Below are 15,474 nucleotides of genomic sequence, written 5' to 3'. Positions count from 1 at the left end.
GCTATGTTGGGACAACTTGCACAGTTGTAAGGATTAGAAATAATTTTATATAAAAGTGCCTCATAGAGTCTACTCTCAAAAAGTGGTCGTTAATTTAGGGACTTTATTAGAGTGTTTTAAATTGGCACACAAATTTCCCAGTAGGTTAAATTTTTAGGAGAATTGTCAAGATCAAATAACATGAGACCTATATAAAAGTCCTTAAGAAGGCATAGAGCATTATAAAAAATGCAGTAGTTATTATTTGTATTATCTTTGGATGCTCTTCTTTACTTAGACTTCAGCAGAGACGAAGAAAGGACAGAACACTGATGGGCAGTGGACACAAGGAGGTGGAGGCTCAGGTTATGGAAGGGATCCAAAGGGAAATGTTTGGCAGTCACGTCTTTGTTGTATCTCTTCTGACGTTGCCTTTAACTGCTGTCAAAATCGTGTATTGTTCTTGTAACATCTCTTGCATCTGTGGTTTATCCGCCAAGATGGATTGGAGAATCAGTGAGGGTAGGAGCAAGCCTCATTCTTCTCTGTTGTAGGAACTGATAGCTTTAACCTATAGATTTAGCCCTCCCTGGCCCTGAGCCAATCCTTTAGGGTGCGTTGAATCACCTGGAAGGCTTATGAAAATACAAATTGCTGGGCCCCATCTCCAGAATTTCTGAGTCCCAAGAATTTGAATTTCTGCCAAGTGTTTCTAAAAAGTTCTCAGATCACACTGGATGCTGTTGGTCCAGGGAACATAATTTGAAAAGCATTGTTCTGCATCATAAAATGTGAAAATCTGACTTCTAGCAAAACATGGTCTGAATTTTGACTGGTGACAGTTACAATAAGAAGTGCCCCTAATTAACTAGGTGGGGGAAATCTTCTCACAATGTATATGTATATCAAACCATCATGATGTACATTTTAAATATCTTACAATTTTACGTGTCACTTAAACCTCAATAAAGCTGAAATTTTTCAAAAAATAACTTAAAAATTAGAGAAAAATTTTAGCGTGAAGACATTGTGATAGAAATCTGTCCACAAAAGGCAATTTAATGATATACCTGATATCCTGTATATTTACAATGATAACTAGAATAATACGGCTCTAGTACTTACAATTAAATCATTACAAAGATAATAAAATGGAATCAAATAGCGAAGAAAAAGATTGCCATGTGGTATATATTTTTGTTTCTCACTATAGGAAATCTATAGATGAACATTAAGCTTGTCTTTCCACACCGGTGTTATAGCGGCACTGCTCATATTTTGATTGAGTGAGGTCTTATAACCACTCAACTGAAGAAAATTAAAATTCCGATTCCGAGCCAGTGCAGGGCACATTTGTTTGTATGTAGCTAAAGTTAATGTTATGTGTTTGCAAGGTCCTTAATTTGGTGCTTCAGTTTTCCATATCCACTTATTCCCTTGTACTCAGGTTAATTTTTCACACAAGATTAAGCTGACTTATTCCGTTTTACAATATGTACAGGTTTTTGCTGTAAAAATATTTTTGTGGGTGAGCAAAAACAATTCCATGCCTCCTAGAGCCGCCTGGAGGAGGAGAGAAAGGTGGTGAAGCTAGGCACTTGGAGCTGTATTCCCACTGGGCAAAGTCTTCTTTGCCTTTATGCTATTATTTCTCTTTTTCCTCATTTTATGTTATTTTGCTGACACTCAGAAGGGGTGTGAGACGAAAAGGTTGGACCTACTTTGAAGTGTACCCTGAGCAGGACTTAGGAAACAGACGAATGGCAAAACGGAGAATTCAGGATAGAACTTCTGGAATGGGGAGCTAATAGCTTTTGTGACTGGGGGCATGAGCCAAACTTCTGAGTCTGAAGTCCCGACTTTCTGCGTCAGCTGAATTTACCTTCTGAAGGAGAGAAATAGGTAGTTATGTCTCTTTAATGTGAAGAATAAAGAAAAAAAAAGAAAGTGGGCGTTTTCAGGTGTTTGTAGTCCCAGTGAAAGTTCATTTTTTACGCTTTTATGGAGCACTGAAAATAAGTGGTAAGAATAGCATAAAACTCTAAAATGAAAGACATCACTGAATTAGCTTGGATATTACTTGTCATGTTTGACTGGTAACAGTGATAAGAAAGCGTGTTGCAAGCACTGAATAAAGAGGGTATTGTGGAAGTGACTCATTCCAGACAACCAACAGCACTGTCTTCAAAGACTGGCTTTTGTAGTATCTTCCTCAATATTACCAAAGAATGATCTGCCCCATTCAGGTGCCCTGGCCATGACTCGAACCATTAATGCTGCCTTAACCAGCAGGCATTGATTCATCAGAAGTTCCAGCTACCTCCTTGGCTTCTTAACTTAGTTTTCCTACCTAGGCTTCAAGGCTGCTCTAGCTTCACTTTCATGACACCATTTCTAGTTGCTATCTGGGCCTTGCTTGTTCCACTCCAGTCCTGGTCTCTCTTAGTGAATTTAGCTGCTCACGTGTGGCTTCTGCTCTGACTGTCCATCAGCTCTGATTTCTGTTAACAGGTCTGTTAACACCTAACCACACCCTAAGAAGTCAGGATTTATAATCTTCATTGGCACATTTCTCTGGGGATTTAGTGAAACTCCTATTCCTACCTTTTAAGATGGGCTGTAGAAAGTGAACTATTCACTATTCAAAAGAAAAGGGCATAAACTCTCATTGGCATGCATAGGAGTTTGCTCCTCAGGCTGGTTCACAGGGATGCTTATCCAGTTTTCCAAGAAATGGATGCACTTTGTGAAAAATGCAATGCATCAACTGCCCCAGGAGATTTTGCGGTAATGTAATGATCTAGGGTGTATAATGTTGAAGTACTAAGGCAGTTTTGGGTTATATCTATACAAAAGTAAGGATGGGCAGTATTTAATGTCCGTTTTCTTACATCATATTATTGACCATGTTTTGTACAGTCCCTCTGGCCATCTGCATAGCCAATCCATGCTCAAATGGAACATTTACAAATGGAAATGTTACTTCTTCCTCTAACTCAAATTTATTTCCCTCTTACGGAGATCAGTTGCTAGATTAAATGACAGAGAGGGTGCTTAGAACAGTGCCTAGCACATAGTAAGTGTTCAGCATCTATAGTTATTATTATTGTTGTTTTTATCCAAATACTAGAAAAATGCATGTTATAGTTCCATAAAGCAGATAGGGAACAGGTGCCACAAATTACCCACCACTCCCATTTTTTAAGAAATGGAGAAAATATGGAAGCCTGAACAAATTAAAAATTTAATCAGCATCATTGGTAGAATAAAAGAAAACTAAAATACAGTTCTTTACATTTTATATTTCAGTAATTTGCCCAGTAGTTCACATGACATTTTTTACTTAAAGAAATCTACTGTAGGTTTCTAGAGAAAACCAAACTGGAGTCAGACACCCATCACTTGGATACAAGTGCCCCCCAAATCACAAAGTCAAAATTGTGTTTTGATGGGCACTGGGGTTTCCTATTCAAAAATAGTGGGGGTTTTTTGTCTGTCTTTGTTCTTTAGATACAGTGTGCTACGGCAGAAAGAATGTGGAGCTAGGGCTGAGCTCTAGTCCTACCTTTCCACTCACTAGATGTTTAGTTTGGAGAGGTTACTTTTCCTCTTTTATAAAATGCTGGTGAGAATGCTGATTCCACTGGACTGTTGTGAGAATTAAATGAAATCACATGTAAGAGTTCAGCACACACCCTGCCTCTGGTAGATGCTCTGCTGATGCTCCTTTCTTTTTTTTCCTTCCTCTTTGCTTAAAAGCTTAGCGACTTACTCATGAACCAAATCAATGTCTGTGACAGGGACTGAAACCCCTTCTATCCATTCCTTTTAGTACTGGTTGCTACTATTAGGAGTTCAAAAATAGCTGTCCTGAGATAAAGTGTTACTTCCAAGAAGAATTCAAGTCAAGATGAGAACTCAGTACTCCCATATTCTAAAACCCATTTTCAGATCAGTAAATTAGACGTTTTTTCTGTTGCCATGAAGAGTAGAAGTATACTCAGGCTGGTCATACAGAGTGCCAGTGTGCTTGGTTGAAAAATGAACTTAATCAAGAGTGAGTCTGTGAGGGTGAGCTAGGTGGTGGAAAGAAGAAATAGAATTGATGGCCTCAACCAACACAGTTTTACACAGCCATTGTGTTGGCCTTGCTCAGGCATAGCCTTGGGCCCTCCTGGTGTGATTTTGTAAATAGACTCTTCCAGGCCATGTCATTTATCTTAAAATATACTCCAAGGTGTCTAGAAAACTATTCTTGACTATTTGCTTACCTCAAATTTAGTTTCCATATTTCAAAAACAGTTCCCTAGTGTTTTTGTGATGGTTCTTAGTAGTTAACATGCAACAGATAATTTATTACACCACGGTCCAAGTCTGGTCCGCCTACCTCTTGTTTTTGCATGGCCTGAGAGATAAGGGTGGTTTTACGATTTTTAAATGTAAAATGTAAAGAAGACTGTTACCTTAGGTGAGAACAGTTGCTCAAAGAATTGAGGACATTGCCTCTTGCCTGAAAAACCTAAAATGTTTACTATCTGGCCCTAAATGGAAAAGGTTTGCTAACCACTGCTTTATGCTTACATCTGGGGCATTCATCAATGACTGAGTGAAATCAAGGAAGCTCATGGCTTTCACGTATTTGCTCAAGTTTTGTTTTAAAGTCTCCCAATACATACAGGTTTTGTTGATCCCCATAGTATTTTAGACTTAGCATATAACTTTAGTAGTCTTCTAGTCCGTGGGTTTGCAGAGATTTTGATAAGGCCCAATATTTAAAACAGGTCACAGCAGAGCTATTTCAGTTGAAGGGATCCAGACCACTTATACCACCCATTGCCCAGCACTCCTTGGCCTCCCTCGGGCATTCTATGGAACCTCAAATGGAATTATTACCACTTGAAGTCATCACATTGCAAGCAGACATCTGCAGAGACAGCTTGGGCCGTGGTGGAAGGGTGTAAGCCCTCACTGATGTGGCTCCCCCTTAGGAAGAAGCTGCTGGAAGAAAGCGGGGCTTGATTCTGGTTATGATGAGCTCCCAGGGCTGGCATAGAAATCAGAAGGGGGAAGTCATGGTTTAATTCTACCCAGGTCTATTTTTCCTAAAAAGAAAAGAGTCTCAAATCCTTGAATATCAAGAATTATGCTTTCTAAAATGCAGGCCTCTTGTAGACATATAAATTAATGCCCAGGGAAAAAAGCGAAAAGTTGAAATATCAAGCTTTAGGAATCCATCTGGTCACATTCCAACAGGAAAGTTGCTTACTTCCTCAAAACACATTTTCTACCAGCAACAAAGGTACATGAAACTCATACAACCGAAGACTGAACCCTCCATTCCACAGGTAGTGAAAAGTCTTTAAATAAATGTCCCTGAGAAAGGTTGTATATGAGCATAAATTCATGATAACGTGGGATGACTTATCAGAGTCTGTCTTGAGAGTAAAGTAGACTAGGAGGTTTAACACTGAAAACCTGAAGGCAAAATGGGAAGAGCATCCAGTTCATGAGCAAAGTGTGAAAAAAGAGGGAAGGGGATTCCCTGCAGTCACAACAAAACCAGCTTCACCATCTAGGTAGTTTTTCCCGGGGCTGGTGGTCATCACAGACTTTGGTTCCCCACTAGATAGAGCACAGTTCCCCAAAAGGGCTCTTGTCACTCCATGTTACAGAGCTGGGAAGAGAGAGGTTTCCTGAGAGAATTCAAACAGAGTTGGTAGATCAGCCATTGAGTTGGCTAGAAAAATATTGCATTAAAGCTTGGAGTGGGTGTCTGTGCCAAAAAGCTGTTTCCAAGAAACCTTTGCTGTGAAATGTTTTCAGAAGTCACATGAAGGTGGAGTGGGTGGGGTTGTCTCAGTAGTAGCTGAACAGGAGGAAACACCTTTTGTAGTCAACATGGAACAGGTAAAAGACAGCTAAAGGATGAATAATGTGGAATTAAATCTAATATTTTTACTAAAATTTTGGTTCTTGTGACCAAATCAGATTTTATTTCTGAAGAAAGATATGAGGAGCATTCCTGGAAAAGCTTCTGGGAATGGTTGGCCATACCTGCTCCGTCTTTCTGCCCTCCTACTCTGCCAACCTGGAGGATAACATAACACACAGAGTCAATGCTGGATTTCCCACAGGGTAGTCTGAATTGTTTGCTTGCTCAAATTATTTTACTGACTTTCTGTGTAACTAACTTTCTGTAAGTGATCAAGTAGGTAGAGTGAAGAAGATAAGATGAAATTTGGGGTTAGGTTGTCATGCATTGTCTGGAAAGACCCAAGAGGGTTGCACGAAATGTTGGTCCCAGAGAAGTTGAGGGAGCTGCCAGAGGATGCCATTCTACTTGTAACAAAATGTCTTTGTTCTGAAATGCAGCTGTTTCAAGAGCTTTTCCTAACATGAAGTTAATTACATGTGGTATTTCAGAATGTTTGATGGTAACTTTTGGCATTTATGTGGATGACATCAGCCATTATCTTCTCGTTGTATCGCAGTGTATTCCAGAAAGGCATGTAAGCATGTATCCTCTTTCAAACACTAATACGGTCTTCCCTGGCTATAAATCCGGCTGTATGATGTGAAAATGTAATTGGGCAGCCTACGTGGAAGTGTGGAGCTCATGTGGGAATATCTGTTTGTAAGAGAACCTGAATATTCATGTAACTGTCCAGACATCAATAAATTCTCATTTTACCTTATTTATTTCTGTTCCCCAGTGAACAGCAGCGCTCTTAAGCTCAAAGTTAATAGGCATGTTCTTCAGAGATGTACTCTCTTTTACCTTAATAGAATGTCTCCCTAACACATTTGTTTATCAGTTGCCAGGTAGCTCTCCCATCAGGTGACATGAGTGTGTTTTCTTTGTCTTAGTGCACAGGTGACAGTTACCATTGTTCACCATCAATTAGCTCGGGGTAGCATGTCAAGGATGTACGGGTGGTGTCATTTTAGTCTGACAACCACCCAATCCGGTTGAGAAAGGTTTGTTTCATTATCCTCTTATCAGGGCTGCTGGATAATGATACTCTACACCACAAAGTGAGAGAAAAAAGACAGGCAGAAAGAATAGATTTTTAGGGATTGGCAATATTAAAATTATTCATGCCTCAAGGAGAAGGGAAAGATTAGAGAGATGACTGTGCAAACCCTTAAGAAGCTACTTTTTCCTAATACGGGTGGAATGTGGAATGATGCACTTCCTATTGGAGAGGGAAGGGGAAAAGTGCCCAGACAGTAGGAGGAAACGAAAGGGAAACTAGGCTCTTCTACTAATAGGCAACAAGGCAAGGATTAGCTGAGGCATCCCTCCGGGCTCCAGTTAACCTCGCTATCAAATGCAGCCTTACGAGTGACCCTGACGGGGCATTTTCCTTCTTATAAGACTCTCTGGTTTGTGAATTCAGCTTGTGAGAGCGTTTCTCCACTGAATGACAGTGCTATTAAATTGCTCCAGGGTGAAATGCAAAAAACCACAGAGGGTAGTGAGGCCTAAATTTTCACTATTGGGGACCAAAACTCCAGTTACCCCCAGTATTGGTCATTTTCTTCAGAATGACTGAAGGGGAGTCTTTTTTGAATTCTGAAAATTAACCATGGCTGGATCTTTACACTCTTAGAGAAACAAACAAAAAGAAGTGCTGAAATGTAAAAATACTTCAAGATAAACTAAGCTTCAAGAGGGACAATTGTGTTGACATTTTAGTAACAGCCCATTTTCGCTCCTTAATGAAGTGCAGTCATGCATGAAAATGACTTGTTATCTTTTAAACTGAAACACATTATGGGTTGTAACTCAAAGGTGTATATTACTCGCGTAAAATGAAGTACAACATTTTAACCCTATGAGGATTCTTTTGCAGGCCCTGAAGGCTTTATAACAACTTGCACTAGAAAAATTGAACAAAAAAATGCTCATTATTAGAGAATATGATGTATACAGTCTTCTGCATTTTAAAATGACCCTAGTCCACTGTTTATATTTATGTGCATCTTCAGTAAGAGGCCATACTTTATTGGAGATTGCCATTCTGGAGTAACATATGCCTTTGTCTTCCCCATCCTATTAATATTAGTAATGGTTACAATAATATAAATAGCCAAAGAATAGCAACAGTGGCTTATGGAGTACTTAACCAGGGTCCAGGCACTACGCTAAGTGTTTTCTATATATGATATAATCCCCCTCACCATCCTGTGAGGCATTATCTTTATTTAAGATGAAGAAACTGAGTTTACCTTAAGTGACTTGCTCAGGACACATTGCTAGTAATTGGTAATTGAAACCTAGGTCCCTGCAACTCCCAGTGCATGCACTTTGTTCTCTTAATAACCACCCTGATAGCTCTCTTTTTTTTTCCCCCACTTTTTTCTCCCCCCAGTACATAGTTGTATATTTTAGTTGTGGGTCCTTCTAGTTGTGGCTTGTGGGTCCTTCTAGTTGTGGCATGTGGGATGCCGCCTCAGCATGGCCTAATGAGCCATGCCATGTCCGCGCCCAGGATCCTAACCCTGGGCCTCCGAAGCGGAGCGCACAAACTTAACCACTCAGCTACGGGGCCGGCCCCCTGATATCTCTCTTGAGTGCTCAATTTCTAGTGAGACGGAAGGAGCCACAATTTTTATTGCAGTTCAACTGTTTCCTGAATCCTTCCCAGGTTCAAATTTCTCCTGGTAGGAGGAAGTTGAGGAGGGGAGACAGAGCCAAGACTGAGCTCACCATCTGCATGGGGCCTCTAACTCTTTTTAATATCTCACTGAAAGCTGACTTAACCTGGTTTCATTGATTAGCTTACCCCTCTGTGCCCAGACCCTGGACGTACTGCCCAGGAAACAAATGGTGAGTCCACACCTCTTCCTGTGTGCCATCCACCAAGCATTAGTGTCATTTCTCAGGGTCCCAACATTACTCAGGTACTCATTATAAATGAATTCACAGTCCATGGATAAGACTGGTTCCACCTTTCCTATGAGAGCAGGCCCATTATGAAGAGCAACTCCATGGCTTTTCAAGTAATCATAAGTGACTCCAAAGGCAGATTTGCTCTAACAGCTCAGTGGCTACAGAACTGCACAGCAAATCCCTTCTTCGTGCATTATTGACACAGGCAGTGGTCTTTCAGCTCATGACGTCGAGCTCACTTGTGGTAACAGGTGCATATATCTCATCAGTCATGAATAACCCTTCCTTGCCTTTCTTCTTTCCCGTTAGTGGATCAATAGGCCCCTGACAAACATCTGATATCTCTATTTGGGAAAAAGAACATTTCCTACTGCTGTTTGTTTTCTAAACCAAATAATTCAGTTAGTTTCTTGCCTGAATTAATTTTCAGAGCTGGAAAATTTCTCTCATCCATGCTGAGCTCACTTCGGTGCTTTTAGGATAGGTAGAAACAGAAATGGGAATGTACCTTTTGCATCCTAACCAGCATTTTGGTGGTTAAAGCTACCCGTGTGCATTATGTGTGGTGGGGAGCAGTGTCCAGTGACACCAAGCTGCCTTTGCAAGTGGAGAGAACAGGGGTTCTGATACAGTAGCAACACTCTTAGGACTTTCCTTCAATCCATCCTGCCTTTGGAAGGCCATATAGTATGGTGGTTAAGGTCATGTGATCTGAAATCAGGCTTCCTAGGTTTGAATTCCAGCTCCACTACTTACCAGCCGCATGACCAAGGCCAGGTAACCTATTCAGGAACCCGATTAGGCCTCAACCTGCTCATCAGTAAACTGGGGAAAAGTTTGCAAAGTACTCAGTAAATGGCAACTACAATTCTGAGGGATGGGGCAGCAAGAAGATGAAATGCGGCTGAGATATATATAGTCCAGCATCTACTGCTCAAAGTGGGGTCCCCGGACCAGCAGCCTCAGCTGCACCACGGACTTCGAGAGTCTGATGGAAGTTCGCAATCTCAGCACTCCCTGCCTCCAAAACCTAGTGGATCAGAATCGAAATTTTACCTTGGTGATTTGTTTGCAAGTTAAAGCTTGAGAAGTAGGACTCCAGCTGCATTCAGGTTTGAACTGGAATATTCCCTCCGTTGGCTGTTTTTAATATACCTCAGCCGGGCAAGGGAGGTCTTCCTCCCTGCCCTCTAAAATGATGAAAATGTAGTTACCAAGGAGTGTTTACAGTGGCCTTCCTTGGCTCTGGGGGTGGCCTGAGACAAGTAGACTTCATTTTGGGGAAGTTACTAATGCTCCTTGCCTCCCTCCATTCACATAGTGATGAATATGTGACAGCTGAATTATCCCCAAGGGTGCCCTGTCCATATCCATTAGAAATACAGATTAACCGTTTTCATTTGGCTAGAGAGAGCACTGTCTGTTAACCCAGATTAACCTGAGTTAGTTAAAGGCACCAGCCTAGGATGCCTGGGTCCCGATAGCTGGTGAGATGGCATCTGGAGACCACATAGATGAACAGATGCTGCTTTGGGAAAACTATAAAGCCCAACTGAGTCACCCCCACCTACTTGTACAGGAGATGGGGTGGAGGACAGCAGTAAACCAAACCCCAGAGAGAAAGCCCAAAGCAGCAGGGAGGCCAGCTCTTGGTCCTCTGCTGAAGGCAGGGCTCACAGATTCATCTCAAGACCAGGCTTTTATTTCCTTGGGGAGTCCACCACCTCTTAATCACAAAAGCAATAAGAATTTCCAATATGTTCCTCTGCCGTGCCTAATCAGTTGTTCCAGCTGCCAGTCATCAGCGCCGTCTTGAGGTTCACCTAAAAGCCTCTTCCAGCCTTGAAAGCAGCACTGACCCCCGAGGTTACACCAGACAATGAAGGCTGCCCCTGTGGGCAGCCTGTATGTGCCGGTTGATTTGATCACAATAGTTTTGTTAATATTGCCCTGGATTCTGGAGGGATTGGTTCTCTTCCATATGCTTTGATTGATAGGCCTCATTGTATACCCCATTGGTTGGATTTGGAAAATCATTTTGAGTGTGTATGGAAGGAAAGTTTTCCTTTTATGAATGACCTTACAATTGCACTCTAACATGGAGATTTTCTTCCTGAGGTTAAAAAATCGCTTGGCAAAGCCTGAGCATTTGTCTGGAAGCATGTGTTATGGTGGGCAGGTCTGTGTGAAGCCAGCAGGTATTCAGACTTTGAACATTAAGAGAGCAGCACATAGTTGTTACAGAGTAGAGGCTGGAAAATTGTGTTTGGATAAATGAATGAATAAAAGAATATTTTTAGACTATAGTAAATAAGGTGGAATCCTGGATGTATGACTGTGATATAGGTGGAAGTTCCTAGAAGTTAGTGTAAGTAGGAGAGGCATTTCCTGTGCCATAGGGGCAATTTCTGAGAAATGTGGATCTTTGGTAGAAGCCAAGGGCAGTCCTACTGAAGTCACAGCTACCTGACTCCAGAGTTTTGTCCATTTTATTAGAAGAGTATACGAGACAGGGGTCGGATGAATGTTGGAAAGCCATGTTTGTGTCTGTTGTTGCTTCCTCTAAATCTCTGGTCATTATATTGGTCACAGGCAACATCCACAACTAGCAATTTTGCCTTGAACACTGCATGCAGAGCTCTCTGTGTAGCCCTGAGTTAGAAGCTTCTACTAGGTTATCTCACCAGAATAGAGTTTGTCCTCTAATTCTCATCCCATCTGTTAGAAAATAGAGGCAAATCACAGGCCTCATTTTGCCGAGAGGTGATTTCTTACACCCTATGTAAGAAACTGTCCAGTATGTTTTCCAAATTCAAACTTTAAATTGAACCTAAAGCCCTCTCTTTCATATTCTCATGGGGCCCCTAGACAAAGGGCCACTGCCTGTTCCGGTGCCATTCACCAAGTATAGCAGTGGAAGGAAAAGCTGTAGGTGTGTGTTTGACTGTTGCAGGTAACACTAGACCTCAGCACAGGGGGAGGGCATGTTTCTGAGATTTCAACCCTGTACCATAGACCGCTTATACCCCACCCTTATACCTCACATCCTCTCCACCATCTATTCCTACCAGCAGCCATTGCTTTGTGGCAACCAGTTGCACCAGCATAACCGGGCAGCACCTACCCTCAAATGCACCTTCTGCCTCTGGATTTCTGCCCTCGGGCTTCTCTGACGCCCTGGTGTTGGGCATCTGTGAGAACTTTTATCTACTCTGGTACATGTGCCTACTTGGAAGTATGAGAGAATTGACACTCTGAGTCAATCCTTGACCAGTGGGAAACAGGAGTTGGTGGGTAAATGTTCCATTCTGTCCCTGTCATACTCACTGAGCCTTAGATGGACTCCGTTGGCATTTAAATTGTGTTTGTCTTTGTTCAACAAACAAACGTGAATGATGCTGTTGGAGATAGTAGACACCAAGGATGTCTTGTTTTCTAGTCTCTTCCAGGACTTAGCTCAGTGTCTGCCACGTGGTAGGTGCTCCATAAATATTTGTAGAACAATTGGCTGCTAAGAGAGGAATGAGAAGAACACAAGTAACTGTGCCCATAGAGCAAAAATGTTAAAATAATTAGAGAAAGGTAGAGGTCATCACAGTCAAAGCACAGTAGCATAAATTGTTATGATGTGTTGGAGGTGTGATCAGTTATCTGGTTTGGTCAGCGCTTAGGGAATATTTTGGGGCCACAAATAAAATAATGTGTTAAAGCCCTTTGAACACTGTTCGATGCTCTACACTAGTAAGTCTCTGTATTTTGGTAGGATTGATATATAGAGATCTGTTCCCCTCACTAAACTGTAGCCTCCTCAAGGGCAGGGACCCACATATAGTAGAGTGACTAGCGTGTTGTAGGCACTTAATGAATATTGCGTTAAAAAATAATGATTGGAGGATGAATGGATGGACAGATGGATAGATGGATGATGGATGGTTGGTCCTGGCTATTATTTGAGATGAAGGAGAGGCCCTTAACCAGGCCTAGCTTTCAGTGTGCAGCAGGCTGCAAACAATATCAAATTTCCCAGCCTATTTCACTGCAGTTAATGCAAAAATGTGGCTAATATAGCTAATGTAGACTTCTGGGAAACACCAAATTTTCTTTTGAACCATCGAATAGAGCAGAGTGTGCACACCAACTTTCCCTGTTGCCTGTGGGGTCATAAACAGCAGGGGCAGCACTTCCTCTGTGATAAACACACACACATATGTACATACAAAAGTACCTCCAGGGGATAATAAGTGATGGGTGCATTCAGCAACTACAACACAACAAATAGGAGAGCTCATGTTTCTTCACTAAGGCAGATAAAAAAATTAGCTGTGTTTCCACAGTGTCTCTGTGACTTCTTATTATTCCATTAGTTTTTAGAATAGTATATAAAACACCCAGCTCCATGCTGACAAACACCAGTATTGAAACTATTGCCACAGTCAATCCAAACAGCCTTCTCCCGTGGGTAAAATTATTATTTGGAATACAAGCAGAATTGTGGTTGCCTGAGCAAGCTGAGCATAAATGAGGGTAGTGATTCATAAGGTGACTCTAGCGAGTTTGCAAATGTGCAACTTTTCTGGAGGCTGACACACAACAGAAGCTCTGCATTGCCTTTTTGAGCTGGTAAGCATTTTCTTCTCACCACCTCTTCATGACTTGGAGGGCTGTGGAGGATGCAGGCTGCTGAGGACAAGAGTTAACCTGACACAATGCTGACTTACCAGAAATAAACCCTTCAAATCACATCACACCCTTGTCAGTGGCTTTTTGAGCAGGAAGATGGTAATTCTGCCTCTTCACGTATTCCTTTAAGTACTTGAACTCTTGTTCCATTGGATTAAGCTTTTGGGGGCTGGGTCATCTGGGGTATTAATTCTATCCTGGAGAGGTTGCAGAAAAGTGGTACTAGTCTAAAAATACAGTTCCCTGAACTTTTAAACCCTCAAATCTCTTTGATTGTATGGCTTCTTTTTCTTAATCCTGAATCTGATTTCTTTTATTTTTTTAAAATCCATTTATTCTTTGATATCAGTAGAGTAAGTTCAAAAGAGCAGAGATGGGTATAAAGCTCAGTAGAGCTTTGTATAGAGAAGGAAGTTAAAGAGAGTCAGCATAATGATGTTGGTATGATTGCAGCATAATGAGATGTCTGCTGAGTAGGTCCCAGACACTGAGCGAGCCTCTCTGATAGTGATAGACTCTGAAAGTGACAAGCCCCAGTTTCTTCCGTGACATCGTACCAATTAGCTGATCTAAATGGGCACATATTTAAGTTTGAGGTCAATTCTCAAAAGCTAGGCTGCCCCTACGAATGAGGCTGTGACTCACTCTCTGTGTCGTAATAGGCAAGAGAGGGGGAAGATCTGGAGCTGCATTCGAGGCCCTCTTTTCATGTTTTGTGGTGTGGGAAGAGGCCTCAGTTTTGACCAAGACCAAGTCCGCCATCCATCACACCATCAGGGAAATGCCCTGGGTCGGTTAGACTCTGAAGTTAAAAGGGTGTAGGATCCTGTGCTGGTGCTAAGATCAGGGGAAGCTCCATTCTCATCACATTGATTTAGCAGTGACAGAGAGAGACGCCAGCCTGACCCACAGTGGCTCGCTGCAGCGATGGGAAAAGGAAGAAGGCCTATGTTGTGCCCTTCTGGGTCAGCAGACCGAAGATTCTGTTACCTGACTCTCATCCCCCATGACTGAAAAGCGCTAATACAGAGACCTTTGCCCAGATGCAAACATTACAAGATTGACTAATTATACAGTGTCCAGACAGGGAACTGGCGGGGCAAAGCAGCGCTGAGACAAACCGTGAATGTCAGCCTGGAGTGAGCCCATCGTGAGCTCCTCAGGCAGCAGTAAAGCTCATTAGCCAGGGAACCTGAAAACGTTCCACTGTGAAAACAAAAGCTGTGTCTATCCAATAAGGGGAGAACTGTTCCCTTAAAACCACCAAGAGGAAAACAAACAAGCCCCTAAAATATGCTTGCTGTCAGCCTTTGATTTAAAAAATGTGGCCTTCATTTGGGGTGCAGCCTGATGCTTGTTTCTCCCTTGATTTCAGCTTCCATTTTCTCCAGCAATCATTCAAGCCGAAGTGGAACAGCTGCCGGGGCCGTGCCGCCCCCACATCCTGTCAGTCACCCTTCTCCGGGACATAATGTACAGGGGAGCCCTCACAACCCCTCCTCCCAGTTACCTCCACTCACAGCTGTGGATGCGGGAGCTGAGAGGTAAGGCCATCTGTCTCTCTCTTCTAATAGGTGTCGCCGCCAAAACTCCCTCCACGGAGAAGTGCTTTGACAGTTGCTGAATTTTATTAATAATCCATTGGTGGGTTGAGTTACCTAAAGGTGACATTTTAAAAGTACATACACAAAGCACGTGGATCAAATATCTCATTATCTGTTTTATTTTCCATGGTGAAAAAATTCACAGATATTGGCAATAGCCACCTGAAGTGTCTGATGCTGGGAAAATGCATCAGAATGCACCTGTCTTTCCCACCCTTCCTCAGTTTGTTTCAGGGACTCAGTTTTAAGGTAATATCCCTACAGGTTGAAAGGCTTTCCAGATGTGAAATGGTGCCTTCTGCACATAGATCAGTA

The 15,474-nt window shown here is 42.1% G+C and overlaps 1 protein-coding gene across 3 annotated transcripts in view; it reads left to right on the top strand.

Moving 5' to 3' along the window:
- GLIS3 (GLIS family zinc finger 3) overlaps positions 1–15,474 on the top strand; it is a 445,549-nt gene that overhangs the window by 382,323 nt on the left and 47,752 nt on the right. For all 3 annotated transcript variants that reach the window (XM_046665009.1, XM_046665010.1, XM_046665011.1), the window contains one exon: positions 14,931–15,099. In XM_046665009.1, coding sequence (XP_046520965.1) covers positions 14,931–15,099 — 169 coding nt within the window. The remainder of the gene's footprint in view (positions 1–14,930; positions 15,100–15,474) is intronic.

The sequence above is a fragment of the Equus quagga genome, chromosome 6 (genome assembly GCF_021613505.1).
Source record: "Equus quagga isolate Etosha38 chromosome 6, UCLA_HA_Equagga_1.0, whole genome shotgun sequence".
In the NCBI taxonomy this organism is placed as follows: Eukaryota; Metazoa; Chordata; class Mammalia; order Perissodactyla; family Equidae; genus Equus; species Equus quagga.
This window is presented reverse-complemented; position numbering and strand designations above follow the sequence as displayed.